General features: G+C 45.1%; 1 protein-coding gene across 1 annotated transcript; it reads left to right on the top strand.

The window, feature by feature from the left end:
- The first annotated feature begins 15,698 nt into the window (after nt 1-15,698).
- Nucleotides 15,699-19,536, top strand: sox14 (SRY-box transcription factor 14). Its single transcript, XM_086116410.1, has one exon. It carries the CDS (start codon nt 16,706-16,708, stop codon nt 17,474-17,476), a length of 771 nt encoding a protein of 256 aa, XP_085972536.1. The 5' UTR covers nt 15,699-16,705; the 3' UTR covers nt 17,477-19,536.
- Nucleotides 19,537-20,875: the final 1,339 nt, after the last annotated feature.

Here is a 20,875-nt window from a genome sequence, read left to right as displayed (position 1 = left end):
CTCTTTTTTCTCACTGTTAATCAGTTGTACGCTCATTCTTACGCCGTCCGATGCGTAGCGTCGCTCTCATTCCTTCTCAGGCTCTTCTCACTCAAACAATCTTCTCGCACTGTCGCGATTTTACTTGCTTTTAACGTTAGCCTTTCGTATTACGACGCGATGGTCGTCGACGTTCGTCGCGAGTATTCCGTCCGACTCTCTGCTCATCTTTCTGTTCACCGTTATTGTCGTTCTTTGTTACTCTCATTAATCCTATTCGGTGTTATTCTTATTCTTAGTCTTATTTTCCCTTGCCTGCTGTTTATTCTTTATGATTCGCATTCTTTTTTCGTTTTAGCTGTTACTCTTATTCTTTTGCTTTGTCTTGCTTTTATTCTTTCCAATGTATGTTTAAGAACATACAAAGCCATCTCTGATTAAAACTTTGGTGTTGACCAAAGTTATGAATGTCATCCTTACTATTGTTCTTGCATCTTTTTCTTTTTTGCCTCCTATTATATTCGGAAAAGGGATGCATGAAATCCTTACCAAATAATGTGTGCCGGATGCACGCGCACACACACGCCATCATTAAAATGATTTCATGGGACAGGAGCTTCTTTAAAAAAAGCCAATGAGCGGGCAAACGAACAGCATGATGCAAATGGAGACAAACGGACTAAAGTGCGCGATAGGCATCGTCCATTTCAACAAACCCGCCGCCACCTTCCATACATAAAATATGTGCTGTCACTGATATCGCACCTTATCGGCGGCGAGGCCAAATTTGTGGGGGCCCTCGCGCCCGGGCGATAGAGGAGGCCCAGAGCTGGAGATGCTCGCCGCCGATAGCGTCCGCGTCTGTCAGCCGAGGGTGGGGGGGTTGGATTCTAACCACACCGGTAGGATGCGTTCCCGGCGGAGCGTGAAGTCAACAGGCGAGCGGCGACAAATCCGGGTCGGATGGAGTTGGACCGGCTTTATCCGCCCTGACCCGCCCCGACCGCCACTTAATCATGTGACGCACCTCGCTGGTGCTGGTGATGAATGTGTGCTGGTGGCTCACTAGTCACAAATTCACCTGCAGTGAATCGCTGCTATAGCGTGCCCCCCCCCCCCCACCCCCCTAAACTGGCAATTCCGAGCAAACATTTCACAAATTCTTTCCAATAATATATTCGGGGTTCCCTTCAAGTCTACATTTGGTATTTTTATCAATATGTCGCTCGCATTGCCGCATTGGCATGACATCGCCCGACGCTGTCGATTGAAATTGACATCAAAGTGCCTTCGGGCTCGCATCGCAAATGGCAAGGGCTCGCCTGTTTTCAGGGTCGGGTCACGGGAACTTCGCGGCGCTGGATTTTCAATTTCGGTTGACAGCAGAGGGCGCTACAGAACAGAATGGCAGCGTCCTGACATGGATGGATTCATCCGCTCAATTCTTATTCCACCATTGCAATATTATTCACAACGCCGTTTTTAGACTACTGGTCGCATATAGAACCGATTATATTGTTCCCAAAACGCAAAGGTTGGTCCAAAACAACACCAGATTGAGCAAACACGCGACGGCGTTGTCCATTCAGCATGCGGCCACATGAGCCAGGCATTAACACGCGTGTACGAGCACCCGTTTGCGATACCCGGACCCTCCGCGCTCAAGCGGGCAGGCCGTTTAGGCGGGATTATCTGCGGGAATATGTTAGGTGAGATGTGAGATGCCGCCGCGCCGGGAAAATTCCATTTGTCAGCTCACTGGCTTTCATGAATACTTAAGAACCAATCGAGTGTTTGTGGGACTAATTACACCGGCGCCGCATAAATAAATGCATGCAAGTCGCGAGCAGAACGTACTGCGCCGCGCCGCGCCGTCCATCCCGCCTTTGTCGTGTCTCTTGTCCCCCCCCCCAAACACAAAGTGACAATATTCACCTGCTTTCTCGAATAAAAAAATCATCTTTTCGATGCCAGAATTGGGAAATGGGAGGGCGAGAAAACCGAACGCATCAAAGTATGTCGCATTGACGAGACCTTGCGGTGACATTCATACATTTTACACTTTCACTCGGTGAAGTGGGAAAAAAAAAAACATTGAAGATGAATAAGATGAGATATGAGAGTAATGCAAACAACTAGCTTGCAAAATCAATGGCTACCTAAGCCCCAGTGAATAATTATGGCCGTGATTAATATTGATCACCGCTTCCAGTGTGGCAACTGTCCGTTTTTATTACTGTGCGCGCGCGTGTGCGTGATTTCATCCCTCACCCGCCCGATTTAAAACTACATCCATTCCTTAGCTTGCAATCACATCTACAAAAAGCTGCTTTTGGGAGGAAAATACAAGAGGAATGGAGAAAGGAAGAAAAAAATGGGATGTATTGTTGAAAGGGCGACATCCGTAGGAATGTTGGTACGCAGATTAATGGAGGCTGGTGAAAGGAGCTGGTGGGCGGGGTGGATGTCGAAAATATGTATTAAGGATGTCGGGAGGAAGACGAAGGACACGGGAAGGGCGTAGGACAGACGTAAGGAGGGTGCATGAAGGGCGTAGCAAAGAAGAAGGGCGTAGCAAAGAGGGAGGATGCAGAAAATACGTGCAGTGGATAGAGAAAGTCTACACACCCCATATTGATATTACATTGCCTTCCTGACATTTTTATTCTGTCCACCTGCTGTTTCCAAATGTTTACAACTCCTTCCACCTTGTGTAAAAAAAATGATAGAGACATGATTCTGCCTCTAGCATGTTTCACTGCAGGTATGGTATTCTTTTGGTCGGTGAGCAGGGTCGTGTTTATGCCAAGCATATCTTTTGGAATTATTGGCCACAAAGTTCAACCTTGGTTTCAAATTTGACCCAGCACTTGACCCAAAATGTGTTAGGCTGGTGAAGGCAGTGTCATGCTTAGGGGCTGGTTGTATCCAGTTGGAACTAATGTCGGTGTCAGCACAGAAGCTTCAGGCTTCTGATAGAAAGCAAAAAAAATTAATAAATAAAATCTGGAAAATTCCGCTGGAACAGCTGAACTTTATTTAAGGTCAATTGAAATGGTGGCAGGTGCGTGTGGACTCCCATTTAACATGAGTTTCAATGCGATTGGCTGATTCCGAACACATCCCCAGTTATGAGGGGGGTGTACACACTTTTGCAAGCACATCATCTCAGGTATTTTCAAGAAATAAATTTTTGAGTTGCACAAATTATAGGTCACATTAATGGTGAAAAAAAAATTGAAATGATTTATCGGTTGCATTATTTTTCTTTAATATATCACATTTTAAAACTGTCTTTTAAACAGGGGTGTGTAGACTTTTTGATATCCACTGTAAGGAGGTCGAAAGGATGTCGGAGGAACACAGGAAGGATGGCGGAAGATGTGGTAAGACTGGAGCCTAAAGCGTCACTTTTACGATCAAGCTCGCACACTAAACATGAGTTATTCTTATTCTTATTTGCACTAGTACTCTTCTTGATGTTTTTGTGAATGCAAAGGGTGCCTTTAAGAAACAATTAAGGCACTTAGAGCAGCTCATTAAAGCGCACTGCTGCTTTTGGTTTCCATGGGGATTTTGCCATTAAGGGCCACTTGTGCTTCTTCTCATTGACTGTGAAGTGTCTTTTTGTTTTTAGTGCGGATTAAATGGAGATAGCGGGCGCACATACACATCCAAACGGTGCTTCTAATGAAGCGCCCAAGTGTGGCCGAGGAGGGAAATGTGCGCGCGATTGTCGGGAGATGCGGTGGCGGGTTGTTTGCCGGGCCCCCGGGACGCTGATAGAAAGCGGCGCTGGCTGGGCGGCGGGAGGTGATTTATGGGGAGCAGGCATGCTGATAAGGCGCCTCCCTTCATTTAACGCCTTATCGGCGGTGTTAAAGAGAGGCCGCAATTTGCAGCCTCCTTCAGAGGCCACATGTGACTAATCTGTGCCAGGCGCGACGACAATCTGTTTCGGGGAGCGCGATACATCATTCGCTTGTCCCGCCCTTCTGCACCGCGACCACACAGGAGAACAAACACCAATGCTATTTGTTTTTAAAATGAATAACAAGCGCAACATGTTTCGCCAGATGTCAAGAGCGACGCAGGCTTCCTCCACGGTTTCACGTATTGACAGTGTCTGAGCGTGGAGAGGATGAATGGAAATGTTTGGGGTTTGTTGTTGTTCTGTTTCTGCTGCTTGAGGCTAACGCTGCAAACTCATAGACTGACGTTGTGGCACTAACGTGGGGCCTTAAAGCGCCTTTATAGTCTGTTAAATATGTCAGAAATCAACGTAGGTCTGCTCCAAGGTTGTAAGTCAAGTACTTATTGATAAGCAAAATGCAAATGCGATGCTATCGTGAGGCCTAAAATCAATTCCGTCATCTGTGTAGTCCATCAAATCCGTCCCAAAATCAACTTTGGTCTGCTCGATGGTAGACTTTGTTCTTGTAATATCTGTAAATTAACAATTATGCTTCTAAGATGAGGCCTCGTTGCTATGCTAAGATCATGAGGCTAGCATAATGCTTCTCTACTGGAGCACAATTTGAAAAAAGAACTTTGGCGTTAGCCTCTCGAAGCACTCTTCGGAGCTAACCTTTGCTAGCTTGGTCGCTACCCTTCCTTGTTTCTTTACACTAAAACTACCGTTCGGTTGCATTTTATGTTGTTTGTTGCTGTAACCCTAAAAGCGTTATTAAATTGCGGATGGGCAAGGAAAGATGTCAACTTTAATTTTCGAATTAAAATAATCTTCCAACTCCAAATCTGACACGGTGCTCCTGATTCGAGACCTCAAAGCTACGCGGTCATCCAGATGGGTCCATCCATCCATCAAAAGTCAACCGTAGCCTGCTCCAAGTTCCGTTATGTTGCTTGTGTTATCCGCAAAATAATCGACTTGTCGGCAAAAGCAAAATACGAATGAAATGCCTGGTTGCGATGCTAAGTGACCTATTGCGTTGGAATGACTTTACAATGTAAACAGAGAGTAACATTCCCCCCCCCCCAAGGCACTCGGAAGTGGATGCTCACCATCCATCATTCTGCCTGTGAGTGACAGCCGACAGAGGCCGAGGCAGTCGATGGTGCTCTCGAATCCCCGTAGGGTACGTTCAGCCAAAGGCCGCCGGGTGCGTTCAAAGGCCACGCCCGCACTGTTGTTGCATTGCGTTGCAGCAAGCAGATTAAAAAGGACGGCGGGGCGTTTATCTGCCGCTTGTAAATGAGCGAGTGGCCGGTGTAGTGGCCGGCGGGCTCGGTGAGGCTGCTGGAACAAGAGGCTTAAGATGCTATCGCCGCCCTGCAGGCGCCGGCCAGATTAGAAAAGACACACTGTTGACAAACAAGCCAGGGGGAGCTTATTAAACAATAATTAGATGCTAAGCTAAGGCGCTATCGCCAACGCAAAGCTGAAGAGAGGCGGGCGTCCCTTTTATCAAGGTCAGAAGTCATCGCTGGCTTTGGTTAACTGGCAGCGGCCGATGGGGAATCTGCAAAGGATTCATTTTGCAGGGTTGAATTGTTGTTGTTGTTTTTATTTATTTATGCTCACACGAGGTCCGCACGTCAGTTCGCCCGGCATTCCGCTTTCAGTTTGCTTTGGCTTTTCTAAAACAATCACAACAATAATATCCATCAATTGTCATTTTTTTTCAACAGGGTACAAATACAAAAACATATTTTGCTGTATCGATGTATCGATGTATCTATATCGATGCAGTATGTAGATATTTGATCCCTTTAAAGACCAAGAAAGAATGAAAGAAATGACATTTAGGTTACTTTTATTGCTGTTCAATATCACAAAGAGTCCAATTTGACACAAACAAGAAGGAAAAGAGTGAAGCGATTGTATTTTCCGTGTTATCAGAAACAAAATCATCAATGTCATGTTTTTGGATCAGACAGGAATGATTATGACTGCACCGTTTCCTTCCGTTTTGCCTCGCAGGCTCCAGTCTGGCCGCATTCAAATTGTTATTTATAATAACGCTCATAATTGTGCGCCGCCTGGCTTGCCGAGGGCTTGCTCGTCCCCGCATACTTTTCCAGACGTGGTGGTGAGGCGAGTTGGAACAGGAGCAAAGTGACGAGCGGGCGCGTTTTTGTCTGCATTTCCATCTGGGGCGACCGCCTGATAACTTTGAACCGCAGCAAAGTCGATCGCTAGTAAAAAGTTTTCACCAAACGCAATGAGAACGCACATGACGAGAAGAGACAAAATAGACTTTGGGGAGCCAAAATAAATCATTGATCAAAACTTAGTGGCTTTCATGAAACACAATTTTATTAAAAGGTCAAACAAAAGCACAAAAAAGTTTGAGAAGGATATTGAAACTAACAGGTTGTACCAGCGTTGGCGCCAGAAGGGGTCAAATCAAAACATTAAGAAAAAGTAAAATACGCTAAAGTGCAGTTGATAAAAAGTTTGAAATCTACTCCCATTCATTTGAAATCAAATGAACTCTGAAAAATGACAGCGGTCCAATAAAATGAAGAATATGAACAAAGTAAACACAAAACACCCCCGCCCCTTTGAAAAACTTGGTACGACCCGGGAAGGACTTCCTGTATTTGAATCTCTTGCTGCCAGCATGAGGCCTTTTGCCTGATTGGAGCAACCAAACTCAGCCAAACATAGGTACAGGAAATGAAGAGCACCTTTGTCAAACCTTGCTTTTTAGAACAATCGTCTTATTTGCGTGTGGCTAAACACAACTTAAGTTGTTACTCATTGTCAAAAATGTGCAGTGTGGTAAATGTTGATTTCCAACTTTTGGCAGGTAAGCGCTGAAGCTTGAGGCCCGGCGTGACGTGGTCCTCCACCGTCTTCCGATTTGTTTGTCCTATCGGAAGATGCCAAGGATCTTTGGGATCACGGCCGTAAACCTTCATCTTGGTCTTCACCAAGTCAAAGTCAACAAAAAGACACCGGAGGTGTGCTCGCAGGAAGTCATCACGGGGCCGCCATTTTGCCAGGTAGGCAACTCAAAGTCACTCGCGTTTGTTGCCTGATGGTCGACATGCACAAAATCAAATTACAACTAAACAAACAAAAAAAAAAAGCAGTCTGGTAAATATTTAGTTCACCAACGAGCAATTAGCTACTGGCTAGTAGTTAGCTAACATTTCGTTCAACATTTGCAGTTCATTTTTAAGATGAATTCTGTTGAGATTGTAATGCATTGTTTTCTGTAAGAATAGAAGTATCGACCGCACATGTTGATTCAAATATTTCAAATCACATTTCAATGTTGCAATGTATATGGTCATTCACTTCCGCGAAGTGCCGCTGCATAAACCCTCGTGAAATATCAATGCCGAATGATTTCTCTATTGACACCGGTATCCTCGAATGACAAAGTATCAATATTTACACCTGGATTGAGCACATTAGGAACTCTCCCCGTTCATTTTGGTTGTTTTTGACGTACGGGCAGCCGGTTGGTGCGCTTTTGCTCTCGTTCTCTCGTTTGCACTCACTTGTCACGTGTGTCTGGAAAAGTTGGATATATTGGCAGCCGCGCGTCACCTTTGGCCGCCTCAAAGCCGCACGAAACAAACCAGAGAGCAAGCAATTTTATTGTTCACTGCTATCTTTAATTGCGATGAAAGGGGATTATGTAGATTTGCGCTAAGCCTCCCTGACAGGACACATTTGGACGTGAAAGAGGGCCGCGCTGGAGGAGTACGTGTCGCTGGCGGGAGCTTAGCGCTGGGGTACGTCTTCCCAATATAAAAAATAATAATAATTGGAGGAGAGTGGGGGGGGGGGGTGGTAATCCCGGAGTCGAGGGATCCCTCATTTAGCCTCTCAGCCGCAGATGATGGCTCCAATTATAGCCTTTTGCTCTCCTGCAAGACAAAGAGCAACACCGTGTGACTAAATGTCAAAAAGATACCGGAGTGCCGTTATCGCGCACGCGCCCGTCGCGACGCTACGACCCGTGAGAAGGAGGAGACGGGCGAAGCAACTTGATTGCGGTCAACCAACACGATGCGTACGTTCCATATCATGGATTGCAAAAATTCATTTTTGGGGGGGGGGGGGGGGGGGCCCGCAGCGATGGCCAAAAATGACCCTCCAAAATCTTCATTTATTTATGAGAACATTTGTATTGTTAGGGAGTCTTATGTTCTAAAGCTTGATCAGGTTTTCATTTGAAAATGTCCCTGGTTTCGGAAAAAAAACTACCCCCCCCCCCCCCAAAAGTCACATTTTGTGGAATTTTTTGAAAGAAAAATAGATATTGCTGAGAATACAACTCATTTACTTTTTTAAAACAGCTCATGTAACTTCGTAGGGAAAAATATCACTGACAGAAATAGTCTCGTTTTTGAGAAATTGTCTAGAATTTTGAGAGAGAACGATATTTTGGGGGGCAAAAACTTGGATGACAATAAAAACTGGACAAATGTGTCCAGTCTGATGCCGAATGACACATAAGAGTAAAAAAAATAATTTAAAAAATGGACGCATGTGTTTTTCCCCACAAGTGGCACAAGACAAAAGTGTCTTTGTCAGCGCCACCTCACACCTTCTTCCGCCTTGCGCTTCCAACAAATTCAATTCCACGCGCGGGATTTCACGGCCAATTTTACCGCCGTCCTCCATGAAAGAAGCCGTCATCAATTCTTCACAAGCGGTCGTGTCTGCTTTTCTTGCCGGCGTGAAATCACATCATGACGTTTATTCAAGCGGCCGACGGCCATGAGTGAGGAAGGCGAGGCTTTGTTTGTACTTCCGAGCGCCGTTTGGCTGAGTTATTTGGTGTCAACGTTGCAGATTTTCAGGGAGGAAAAAAGTTTTTTCTGACAATTCGTTTATTGTTGAGGAAGAGACTTTGTGTGTGGGTGACAAAAAAGTTTGCTGTGCTTGAGTTAAAAAGTTGGCTACATTTTCAGAAAAAAAAATGTTCATTTCAAGCGTGTTGGTCTTCCTTCATCCAGAAATCTTTTGTACATTTTCGAGAAAAAGAGCTGCGATTTCATCAAAAAGGCACTTGAAAAAGTCTTGAAAATACACAACTATTTCTGGAAAATATTTGCTTTTTTTTGTGTACATTTTCGAGTAATAAGTCACTTTTTTAAAGTGCAACCTTAGCAATGGATATTTTCTCTTTTTTATACGGTCATCCATTTTTTTGGATGTTACTGTATGCTATATGATTTTTTTCTTATATATATATATATATATCCATCCATCCATTTTCCGAACCGCTTGATCCTCACTAGGGTCGCTGGAGCCTATCCCAGCCGTCTTCGGGCAGTAGGCGGGGGACACCCTGAATCAGTTGCCAGCCAATCGCAGGGCACACAGAGACGAACAACCATCCACGCCCACACTCACACCTAGGGACAATTTAGAGCGTCCAATCAGCCTGCCATGCATGTTTTTTGGAATGTGGGAGTAAACCGGAGTACCCGGGGAAAACCCACGCAGGCCCGGGGAGAACATGCAAACTCCACACAGGGAGGCCGGAGCTGGAATTGAACCCGGTACCTCTGCACTGTGAAGCCGACGTGCTAACCACTGGACTACCGGGCCGCCATATATATATATATATATATATATATATATATACATTTTTTGACGAGCTTTTTCTGTAAAAGGTTTTGTCCTCTTTTGAATAAAGTCTGGTGTTTTTATAAAAAGAAAACATTTTGAGTGACAGTCTTTCTTCTGTACAATCCTCAGTTTGTCAAAGCTATGACTCTTTTGCTAAAACAGGCAACTTTTCTCTTGAAAACAATTTTGTCTCAACCCCCCCCCCCCAAAAAAATCACAATATTTTCCTCCAAACCCCCCCCCCCCCCCCTCATAACCATTCAACATTTTCCCGAGAGTGTAATACCGCCCGAGTGCCCGTCAGCACCGCCTTCCTTTTCATTCTTGGCGACTGCGTAAGAACTTTGAAATCAAATAGATTCGCCGCGACCAATGGCGGCACATTAGCAAGAGAAGGAAGAGGAGAGGGAGGCGATGATGATGATGATGAAGACGGCGGCGGCAGGCCCACCATGAAATGAGTCCAAAGAAAACAAGTCCTGCAGGCCGAGCGAGTGTGACGCCTCTTTAATTGCCTCGGGTCAGCCGCCACGCGGCTTAGAGGCAGCCCGGGGGCCTTGGCGGAGGCCCTGCCAGGTGTTTGTATCATGCTGCGGTGAAAGCTATCACTTAAGTTCCCCCAACCCCTCCCCTAAAAAGAAAAAAAAAAAAATTAAGGGGCAAACGATAGCAAGAAAGAAAGACTCCGAGTCCATCCCCTTCTCTGAATGGACTCTTTCTTCTCCTCTTTTCTTCCTGCGCTCTTTCTATCCACTATCTCTCACTCTCTGTGAGAAAATTCTCATGAATGATTTATACGTGTCTTGTTATCAGCAGCCATTTCTATAGACCCCCCCCCCCCCCTTCCAACCCCCGACCCCAACAATGCATTCACCGAGACATTTGCGGCGTAATTGTTAATTTTAGCGGCCATAATGGCTTCAGATGGCGCTGCCGATTAGACATTTATTACACAATTAAATGAAACATACTCAAGAATCACAAAAGGGACCCCCGCCATAATTATTTCAGGCCATTAATAAAAGGGGGCATTAAATTATATTGGACACAAAAGGCAAGCCAAATAGATTTTCCATTAGAGCAATAGAAGCAGAGAGAGAGGTAATAGATCCTGCCTCAATTCACTCGCAAATTAATTGTTGCCCGGCCTATTTCCACTCGCACGCAACGCGCACCCGCACGAGTCGGTGGCCCCCGGTGTGTGTGCGTGCGCGCGCACCCGCGCGGTATTATATGTCGAGGGAAAAAAAAAATCCCATTGTTTGACATCTTTTACAAGAAAGACTTTCCATCTCGGTCCACCCCTCCACTTTTCTGACTCAGGCTTCATTTCCTCTTTTCAGCTGCGTGAATAAACAGCAATGAAGGATGCGCATGCGTGATAACGCGCCCGCTCAACTTGAGAAGATGGACATTTTTCATCCGATTGAACGGAGAAGTTCCCATTTTGGTCTCCGATGCAAAGTGGCGTTTGGTCGCGAGCTTGATAACGAATGGCTCGCTTTTGACTCGGCGGCTGTGCGCTTTGACGTAAAGTATCATTGGCCACAGATCCGCCTCGCTCCTTTGTCTTGTGTTTGTGGTTCAATTTTGGTGGCAACCAGACAAAATCTGGAGGACAAGTTCACCTTTGAAAATGGAGCCAACGCTGGCCGCTTCAAAATCAACACGGCAGATCTCGTGTGTCACATCGGGCATGTTGCAAAGTGAAGGCGGCTGAATTTTCGAAACGGGCCGCAACTATTCAGGGCCTGGAAATGGTCAAAATTAGCCCAAGATGGCCGCTTCAAAGCAAAATGGCTGGCTCCCCGTGTCTTTTCGGGAATTGCTTCTTGAGACCTTTTTTTTTTTGTGGGTTTGCTCATGATGTCTAACCAATGTCCCCTTGCAATGGGAAAGAAATTAACTGCGGGTGTTGAATTAGCAACACAGGCCACAACTTTTAAAGAACCTGAAAAGGTTTAAAGTGGGCTCAAAATGGCTGCTTCAAACCAACATGGCAGTTTTCCTGTGTCATTTCATGCATGAATTGCCGCTATGGGAAATTGAAATGGATTTTCGAATTCGGCCGCAACTTTTGGGACTTGGGAAGGGTTAGCGTGACCCTAAAATGTTCAAATCAAGATCACACATGAAATTTCAGGCTTTTTTGTGGGTCTACTTAGGATGAACAAATGTCATGTTGCTAAATGAAACAGGCCGTGAGGCCTGAAATCTCTAAAAAAAGACCCCCCCCATGGCTAAAATGACCCTAAATTCGACACTTCGAACCAGCAGGGCAACATTTGTGAGCCTTTCTGCTTTTTTGTCTTTCAAATTTCACGCTGCTAAGTGCAACCAGCCGGGCGGATAGAATTTTCATCAAATTCTGGGCAGAGTGTCCTTTGATATGTAAGCCACCGTGTAGCGTAAACTATGCATGCAGACTGACGTCGTGACAAAGGAAATCACTGCCGGACAATTTTTTGCGACAAGAAGCAATTCCAGCTTGTTAGCATTATTAGCATTGCACATTCGTTGCTGTTTTAGCATGCCAAAACCTGCATCCGGATTAATGAACCTCAAAAAGTAAAAAAAAGAACATTTTTTTTAACAGATGACCTACACCCTTCTCCTTTTTTTTTAATTAAAAAAAAACCCACACTAAGTCACCTTACGTTTGTATCACTAGCCGAGGTCAAACGTGGCAGACTCATAAATCACCACCGTTCAATCTAGCAAAAGGCCCCAATTGTGCCGTTGCGCTTCATTGCCTGTTCATTGTTCAATCAAACAATGGCTTGCACCTGACAGTTGAACGTTCTCGACTGTCAAAGCAAATGTAAAATAAAGTTCTACTTTGAATATAAGTTGCAACTGTACTCATGCTTAACGTCGGACCTTCTTTGAAAACATTGAATTGTCGCGGGCGAAGAGGAAGAGCTGCTGCTTCTTGCCTTGTTTTTCTCCAATGAATTTTCTTCCCTGTTAATGAAGGTCAGCGGTGAGTCACATCGTCTCGGCTTTTGTGATCATTTATCAGACCTGATCTCCGCTGGGCCCCTTTAATCCTAATTGTATAGTAGAATGTGGGCCGTGCGGACCCGCGCGCTCTTTGATGTTCTTCTCTTGTCATCTTTTGCTTCTCCATCCCTCGCTCCCCTGACAACCCCTGACATTTTTTCATATATATGCATGAACTCTCATATAAATGTGCGTCCATTAGTTAAGTTTTGCACTGGCTGGGGTGTAGCAATGAATTGAACATTTGTGGAATTATGATGAATGAATTGAATTGTACCTTGTGTTGTAGTAAACTGCAGTGTCCCAGTGCTACCTGCAGGGTTGCTCTTGAGCTTTTTTTCTCTCTCTCTCTCTCTCTCTCTCTCTCTCTATATATATATATATATACACACACATGAGAATAATTGAGTTATACAAATTAGTGCATTAGCACAAAAAATGTGTCAATGTCAGGCTTCTGCCGGAAATGAAAAAAAAAAGGCAGGAAAAGCCTACTAGAACAGCAAAGAATTATTCGAGGTTAATCAGAGCCCCTTGAGATGTCAGCAGATGTGGACCGACATTTTTGTTTGTTTGTTTTTTTAATCACGGGACTGGCTCATTCTGAACACAGGACTTGCCCGTGATGAGGGTGTGCACACTGTTGCAACCACATGATCTCAGTTGCTTTCTTGAAAACATTCAAATGTGATTTTCAGGGAAATTGTACAGCTTACAGGTCACACTGATGGTGGAAAACGTTTGGAAATTATTACTTTTTTTTTGTCCTGGCATCCAAACAGGGGTGTGTAGACTTTGTATATCTCCTGTCAAATAATCATGCTTGTTGCTGACGCACAGAATATGGAGAGTGCAAGTCACGTGCTCATATTTCATCTCTCTCCTGCAGCTGCGTAAAATAAGCTTCGTCATTGGAGCGATTCTGCGCACGCGCAAGAGGCTTTTCGTGATATTGGAGTGAGGTGCTAAGACGGAGGCAAACATTGAAAACTGCTGAGAGTTTGGACGGCTGCTGGGGGGCGGGGCGGAGGCGGGGCTTCAAATCGAAGGGCTTGTCTCGCGAACGTGCTGAGCTTCAGCACCGCGGACAGCGACGCTGGGCTCGGCGGCGGACGCGCGCAACCTCCGAGCGTGCGCGCTCGCGCGGCAGCCGCGCTTTTTGTTGGACATCTGTTGGCATGGAGAGATCGGAACAATCGAGTGGCTCGTGTATTTCTCTTCAAGTTATTTTTTGAAGTACTTCTTTTTTGTTTTTAATTTGGTGTGTGTGTGTGTGTGTGTGTGCGTGTGCGCGTGCGCGTGTGTGGATCAAATGATCATCCCAGCAAAAGCACAAGAGCACCGTAACATAATTTAAAGGGGGGGAAAAAACAATTGCCTGATGTTAAAAAGAAAATGTCGATGTGTCTTTCATTTGGAAAAGGGAGTCATTCACCTCGTGCGTTTCAAGCGTGTTTGATGACAACCGTGAACAACAAAATCGTGCACATCACCAAATAAAAATCGGAATTTCTTGGTGGATAAATTACATTTCAATATCTTCAATCTCGAACTCACCATCCGATTAGAACTCCCCATCTTATTAATCATGATAATACTAACGCAATCGTCCAAGCCCGCGTCATGGCTGCCTTTTTTTTTTTTTTTTTTTTTTACCTCAACTTGCAAAACACGGAACACATATTTGAAGAAAAAAAAATACCTCGTGCGCCGATAAACCCAGCGAGCCTTTCAACGTCATCAGGAAGACGAAGTCGCCTCTCGCTCGCTCGCTGCCCGATCGTCCCGTCCCCACTTTTGCCTTCTTCATCTTCCACTTCTTCCCCCCCTCCCCTGAATTAAAATTCCCACCGATTAAACGACAGAAATCTCCCTTCTTATTGACGCATGCGGAGAGGGAGGGAGAGAGAGAGAGAGAGAGAGAGGGAGAGAGAGAGAGAGAGAGAGAGAGAGAGAGAGAGAGCGAGAGCCGAAAAATGATCCTGACCCGATTCATCCCAAAAGTCAAACTTAGTTTTCCTGACAAGTATTCAGATGATGACGATGATGATGACGTTCGTTTGATTCCCCCCCCCCCCACCTTGAAGCTTTTGCTTCAGCAGCTCTTGATGTAACTGTCTTGTATCATTTTTCATACGGTGGGGGCCCCGAGGGCATCCTGCAGCCATTTCTCGATGATTCTTACTATTATCACTCCTATTATTCTTCTTATTATTCTTCTATTTTTATTTTTAGAAAGCCAGTGTGCTTCGATGGAGTCTTTCCAAAGCACATCATTTGCATGTGTTGGGCGCGTCTAATTGTTGTAGTCATGGTTGCACTTGTGCCCGAAACTGCTTGAATAGCTTGCCTTGAAAAGGATGTAATGGCGTGTAATCACGCACATGTTGTACTCAATTACAAAAAGAAAGGTTAACGTCTTCAAGCGCACAAATGATTCTATTGACTTCTTTGGACTTGGCGTGTACTCTTTGAATTTATTTTGAGCAAACGCATGCAAGTGGACCTTTTGGTTGGGAGTTGGGACGCTTGTTTTGAGTTTCGTTCGAGAAGTCAACAATGTTGGAGCCTGGCGCCAAAACATTGCAACTTTGGTTATTACAAAAGGAAAAACCCCAGGAATTGCTTGTAAAATATCGACATTTATTTTTATGTGTATATACAGTATATATATATATATATATATATATGTATGTGTGTGTGTGTGTGTAAAATTTCGTTTTTAACAGAACCATTCTATTTCGGGGTGTCTTATTTTGTTTAGAGGTAGACCTGTTCGAGTTTTGGGTGGGTTTGTACTTTTAGGTGGATTTAAAAAATATATATTTTTATTATTTAATAAACAAGAACAGTAATTATTTTCCAATTCTAATTTTTTTGTTTGAATATTATTCAATTTTTGTGAAAGGTAGATTTTTTTTAGTAGACCAACAAAACACTTGGATTATTAGAATATTAGGTCATATTTTGTTTTTGTTTTGTTTTTTTAAACAACGATTTTTCTTGGCATCATTGTCTTTTTGGTGACTATTTTTGTTTTGATCAAATGTTTTGGTAGGATTCTTGAACATTTTTGGAAAATACGATTTTTAAATATCATTCAGGTTTTTTTAAATTCGATTATTTTGTTTTTGTTTAAGAAAATCCTTTAACGTTTTTGCCAGGATAAAAAAATTGATGCGAATTGGCGAATTTACATGGATTTTTCTTTGTAGCGTTCTTGCCATTTTTTGGGTGGCATAATTACAATTTTAGTATGATTAATTCTTTGTGGGCGGTGAATTTTTTCTTTCATGGGATTATTGCCAACGCTTCTGATCGATGTCTTGTTTTGGTTGTTGTTTGTTTTGTTTCGGTCCACCTATGAGCAATTTTGTTGTTTTTGTTGTTCCGCATTTATTCCTGGGTGTGACTTTGCCCGCAATTAAGGTGCACGCGCGCGCGCACGTGGCGCACGCCGCCCGACGAAGTTGAGGGCGGGCAGCGTCCCTCCTCCGCGGCGCGCGCCTCGCCGCACCTCTCGGCCGCACCGCGCGATGCGCCGCGCGTGACGTCACGTTGCGTGCGAGGACGCGGCAGCAAGCCCTGCCTTTGAACTCGGCCGCTTTTGGCGCGGTCCGCGGCGCGTCGCGCGCTCATTTGCTAGGCGCGCCAGGTGGTGCAGCTCGACGGAGAAAGCCACCAAGCGCACCGACGAGCGGCAAACAACACCACAACAACTACTAAAAAAAAAAAAAAAAAGGAGACTCGGAAGAAGAGGAAGAGCGAGAGAGGGAGAGAGTTAGAGAGAAAGACGGACAGAAGGGAGGAAGGAGACTTTGTTGCGTTCCCCTTTTCTTGTGGATTCTGCTTCTTTTCTTCCCACGTGCATGCTCGCGTCGGTGGACTTTTTGTGCGCGCGCTCCTCTCCTTGGATGTTGACTGCGTTTTGTCTCCCCTTTTTTGCACTTTTGCCCCTTTTTTGTTTGCCAACCGAGCGAGACGCGCGGCATGCCTGCAGCTGCCTCGCATTTTCCCAGCAGCAGGTGAACTCCAGATAGCAACTTTTTCTTTTTTTTTTTTCTTCGCCCCTTCGTCCGCGCCCTTTTCTTTTTCCCCCCCGCCGCGCTACCGCCCCCCTCCCGTAACTTTGGCTCCCGCCGGCACTCGCGACAGGCAGCCATGTCCAAGCCGGCCGACCATATCAAGAGACCCATGAACGCCTTCATGGTGTGGTCCCGGGGCCAGCGGCGGAAGATGGCCCAGGAGAACCCCAAGATGCACAACTCGGAGATCAGCAAGCGTCTGGGCGCCGAGTGGAAGCTGCTGTCCGAGGCCGAGAAGCGGCCGTACATCGACGAGGCCAAGCGGCTGCGAGCGCAGCACATGAAGGAGCACCCGGACTACAAGTACCGGCCGCGGCGCAAGCCCAAGAACCTGCTCAAGAAGGACCGCTACGTGTTCCCGCTGCCCTACCTGGGCGACACGGAGCAGCTGAAGGGCTTGCCGCTGCCGTCGGACGCGCTGCTGGGCCCCACGGAGAAGTCGGCGGCAGCCGCCGCGGCCGCCGCGGCCGCGCGCGCCTTCCTGCCGCCGACCTCCGTGTCGCCCTACTCGTCCTTCCTGGACGCGGCGGCGGCGGGCTTCGGCCAGAAGATGGGCGACATGCCGCACGCCCTGGCCGCCGCCGCCGCCGCCGGCGTGCCCTACTCGTCGCTGGGCTACCAGGGCGCGGGCGCCTTCGGCACGCTGGGCGGCTGCGCACCCACGCAGCACCCGCACCCGCACACGCACACCCACCCGTCGCCCACGAACCCGGGCTACGTGGTGCCGTGTAACTGCAGCGCCTGGTCCGCGTCCAGCTTGCAGCCGCCCGTGGCCTACATCCTCTTTCCAGGTATGAGCAAGACTGGGATTGACCCCTACTCGTCCGCGCACGCCGCTGCCATGTAAGCGCGCGCGCGCGCGCGCATGTCGAGGTTTAAAACCGCGGCGGCGGCTGCGGCAACGAAAAGCAAGACTGACTCCTTTGCATGTACAGAAGAAAGGACTTTTCCGCTCGCGCGAGGATTGTAAGAAATGTAAATGTTTATACGGCAGCCCGCGAGAAGAAAAACGAAGAGAACACAATAAGGAGGCCTTTAACTTTATTTATTGTGTGCATTTCAATGCTGATTTGTGTTGATTTGTTACTGATCAACTGTTCTTATTGTTCTCACCCTCCCCTCGATTGGCGCATACGGGTTCTATCCGCGACGTCTCGAAAGGCGAAATGCTTTCGCTTCGCATTTGATTCCCTTGTATTTTCTAATTTAATTTCAATGTGTATTTTCTAACGAAGGAACAACAAAAAAAAAGTCATCAAAAGATCTAATGTCATGTATCTATAGAAGATTGACACCTCTTTGTTAACACCGGCAAAGAGAAGAAGCCAATAAAAAAAAGACAATCTGTCTCATTTCATGCTTTTAGCGCACAATTCTTGAACCAAGGCGCGAAATCTAAAACGAGCTCGGAAGCTGCCCCCCCCCACCCCGTTTTTTTCTTGCTTGTTTCTTTCTTTTTCTTTTTCTTCAATTCTTTTTTTTTTTCAATTCGGAAGTTTCTGGAGAACCGGGACGAAGTGAGGCCTCCCGGGATTGAAGCCGCCCGTCGGACCCGTTTAACGGCTTCGTGGCCTCGCAGGGGGAGCCGTGCCCCGGAGCGAGCTGGAGGTCGATTTAAAAAAAAAAAAAAAAAAAAAAGCAAAGCAAAACCTCAAACGCAAATCCAAACATCAAAATATCGTCTTGCGCTTACTTGTCTGCAACTTTGGCAACTCAAAAAAAAAAAACGTGGCACCCTCAAAAAAGAAGAAAAGAAGCGATCACGTGTTTGAACACGCGCGCTGCCTTAAGACAAAAGACGCACGCAGGAATTCACTTCTTGTGTTTGCGCGCGCGTGCGCGTATCAACCGGGAGGCTTGGAACAGGAGCGAGGGAGCGTGTGTATGTATGTGTGTGTGTGCGTGCGTGCGTGCGCGCGCCTTTTCTAATTAAGAATTTCATTTTGCACGTGCAAATTGTTGACTTTATCTGGCCAGAACATGTGCTGCACACGAGTGGAGGTGCAATCTAGCCCTGCCTGGAGGGGAGGGGGGGGGCGCATTTTGCCACACACAGCTTGTAAATGAGGATACTTGAAGTTGGACACCTCCAAAAATTGCGGGGGGTGGGGGGGGGGGTGTTGTGTGAAGCTGGAATTTTTGGTTGTGTTTCTATGCAGTCGCGTTTTCATGAGGCGCTATTTGTCGACATCGTTGCCTTATTTTGTGGCATTATTGATTTTTGGGGGGGATTACTTTCATTCTGCATGCAGGGTTTTGTGGCATCGTTTTTTTCTTTGGGGCAGCGTGGGTCGTGTTTAAAAAAAAAAATAGTATGAAGTACCATTATTTCAGGTTATTTTAATGACGTACATTCGGGATTTGTTGCATTGTGGTTTTATTTTTATTTTTTATAACGCCAACTGTCAGACGTAATTTATTATTAAGGCTCTTATTGGCATGCTCAGTTTGGATTCCTATTGTTACGTAATATATTTTTATGCAACGTTAATGTTTACATTCATGACAATGGTGTGTGTGTGTGTGTTTTTCCTTCTTTTTTTTTGATTTTTCTTTCCAATGTTAGTGGACCTGTCACCCCATTTTTAAGACACAAACGTTTTCATGCACTGGATTTTTAAAAATTCCTTTTATTTTTGTAAACTTTCTCATCAATTGTCTTTGTATTTATGAAATCTGCATGTCACTTTTTTTTCACAATCATAATTATTCCCACCATTCTCCATGACGCTTTCATGGCACGCAGTTATTAATCAGGACATGCATGATCATTTTCTGGCTATTTATTAGCTTTCTTTTTAGTGGCACCAATTTTTAAAGGCAATATCTGAATTTTTAAAAATTTTATATTGTATTTTCTCATGACGTTCAAGTGACACTTCAAATAAAAAATAGCTTTACGTGCAACATTTTTATTTTTGTTTTCTTTTCTGGTAGCTTATTGTTGGTCTCATCACATCCTTTTTTTTTTTAAATATAAGTAGATAATGCTAACCATTCCTTTGCATTATTAGTCTTATTTTGTCATACTTTTAATGAGTATTCCGGGACACGCAGTTTTTACCCATCACGCCAACCTTATTTGTTTTGCATTCATAACATAATTTTTTTAAAATATGATATTGACATACTGTCCTCAGTAGTACTCGTTTGTAATTTATATTTATCTTTTTTAATGGCGTCTTCATGACACTGCAAAAAAAAAAAAATAGCTTTCCACGGGACATGTTTAAGAGACTGCAAAAAAAAACTGGTTGTAAAAATGCAGTGTTTGATATCCGCCCCCCCCCCCCCCTCCACACCCCCTGTCTGTTTGAATCCCTGCGTGGACTCCAACAGTGCTCAATGCTCTTATCTCCTCGGCAGCGCCGCATCATCCTCATAACAGCTATGGAGGGCCAATTGTTCTTCATTTGACTTCATTCACAGGCAGACGCCTTTCCAGGTCATTTATACGCTTCATTTGCTGATAAAGAAAAGGGGGGGGGGAAAAACAAAGAAAAGAAAGAAAAGAGTCCACAGGGGAGAGACAAGGGAGGGCGGCTACTTTGCCATACGAGATACTTCAAAATCAAAGACAATTATTGCTTTACATATCACGAAATACATATAGATATATGTATGTCTGTATATAGATGTCGACGTAGTTCGATTAAATTGCCTTCGCTTTGCGGCGTTTTCGATTGTGTGTTTGAAAAGCGACGGATGTGATCAAGACAGCAGGCAAGAAATAATTGTGACGGCGGAATGGTTGTGTGGGCGCAAAACGGGCGAGGATAAAGCTGATCTCATTTCAGCATATTAAATATTGTCTCCCAAAAAGGATGAAAAGCACCCTCGTCGCTATCTGAAATTGAATCTGGGATAGCATTTGCACGTGGAAAGCGAGAAAAGAAAAACACACACACAGATACAGATACACTCACCCACTGTGTGTGTTGTTATTTGAAGCAGGAGGCTCTTTTTTTTTTTTTTTTTTTGAAAGGCAAAGAAAGGATAAAATGTGTAAAAAAAAATACAATTATACATTTAAAAGGAAAGAAGAAAGCTTAGGGAAAAGGGAATCACGTTGCAACGCTTGTTTGAAGGTTTTAAAAAATAGATGTGATTTGTATCCAGACTTTATTTCCAAAGACTCAGGATGCCCTCCTTTTTTTCAAAAAAAATATGTTTAATATTTATAACTTCCTTTCATTGTTTGTCCTGGTGCACGCCATAGAGCATTCTTCCCAAAAAAAGACATCGT

Source organism: Hippocampus guttulatus, chromosome 7 (assembly GCF_054856545.1).
Source record: "Hippocampus guttulatus isolate MCC_2025c chromosome 7, RoL_Hgut_1.0, whole genome shotgun sequence".
NCBI classification, from domain to species: Eukaryota; Metazoa; Chordata; class Actinopteri; order Syngnathiformes; family Syngnathidae; genus Hippocampus; species Hippocampus guttulatus.
Note: the sequence above shows the minus strand (reverse complement) of the source record. Positions and strands in the feature narration are given on the sequence as shown.

Bases quoted from the DNA above. Each gene is read 5' to 3' on its own strand.
- sox14 (XM_086116410.1), top strand. From the start codon at position 16,706: ATGTCCAAGCCGGCCGACCATATCAAGAGACCCATGAACGCCTTCATG.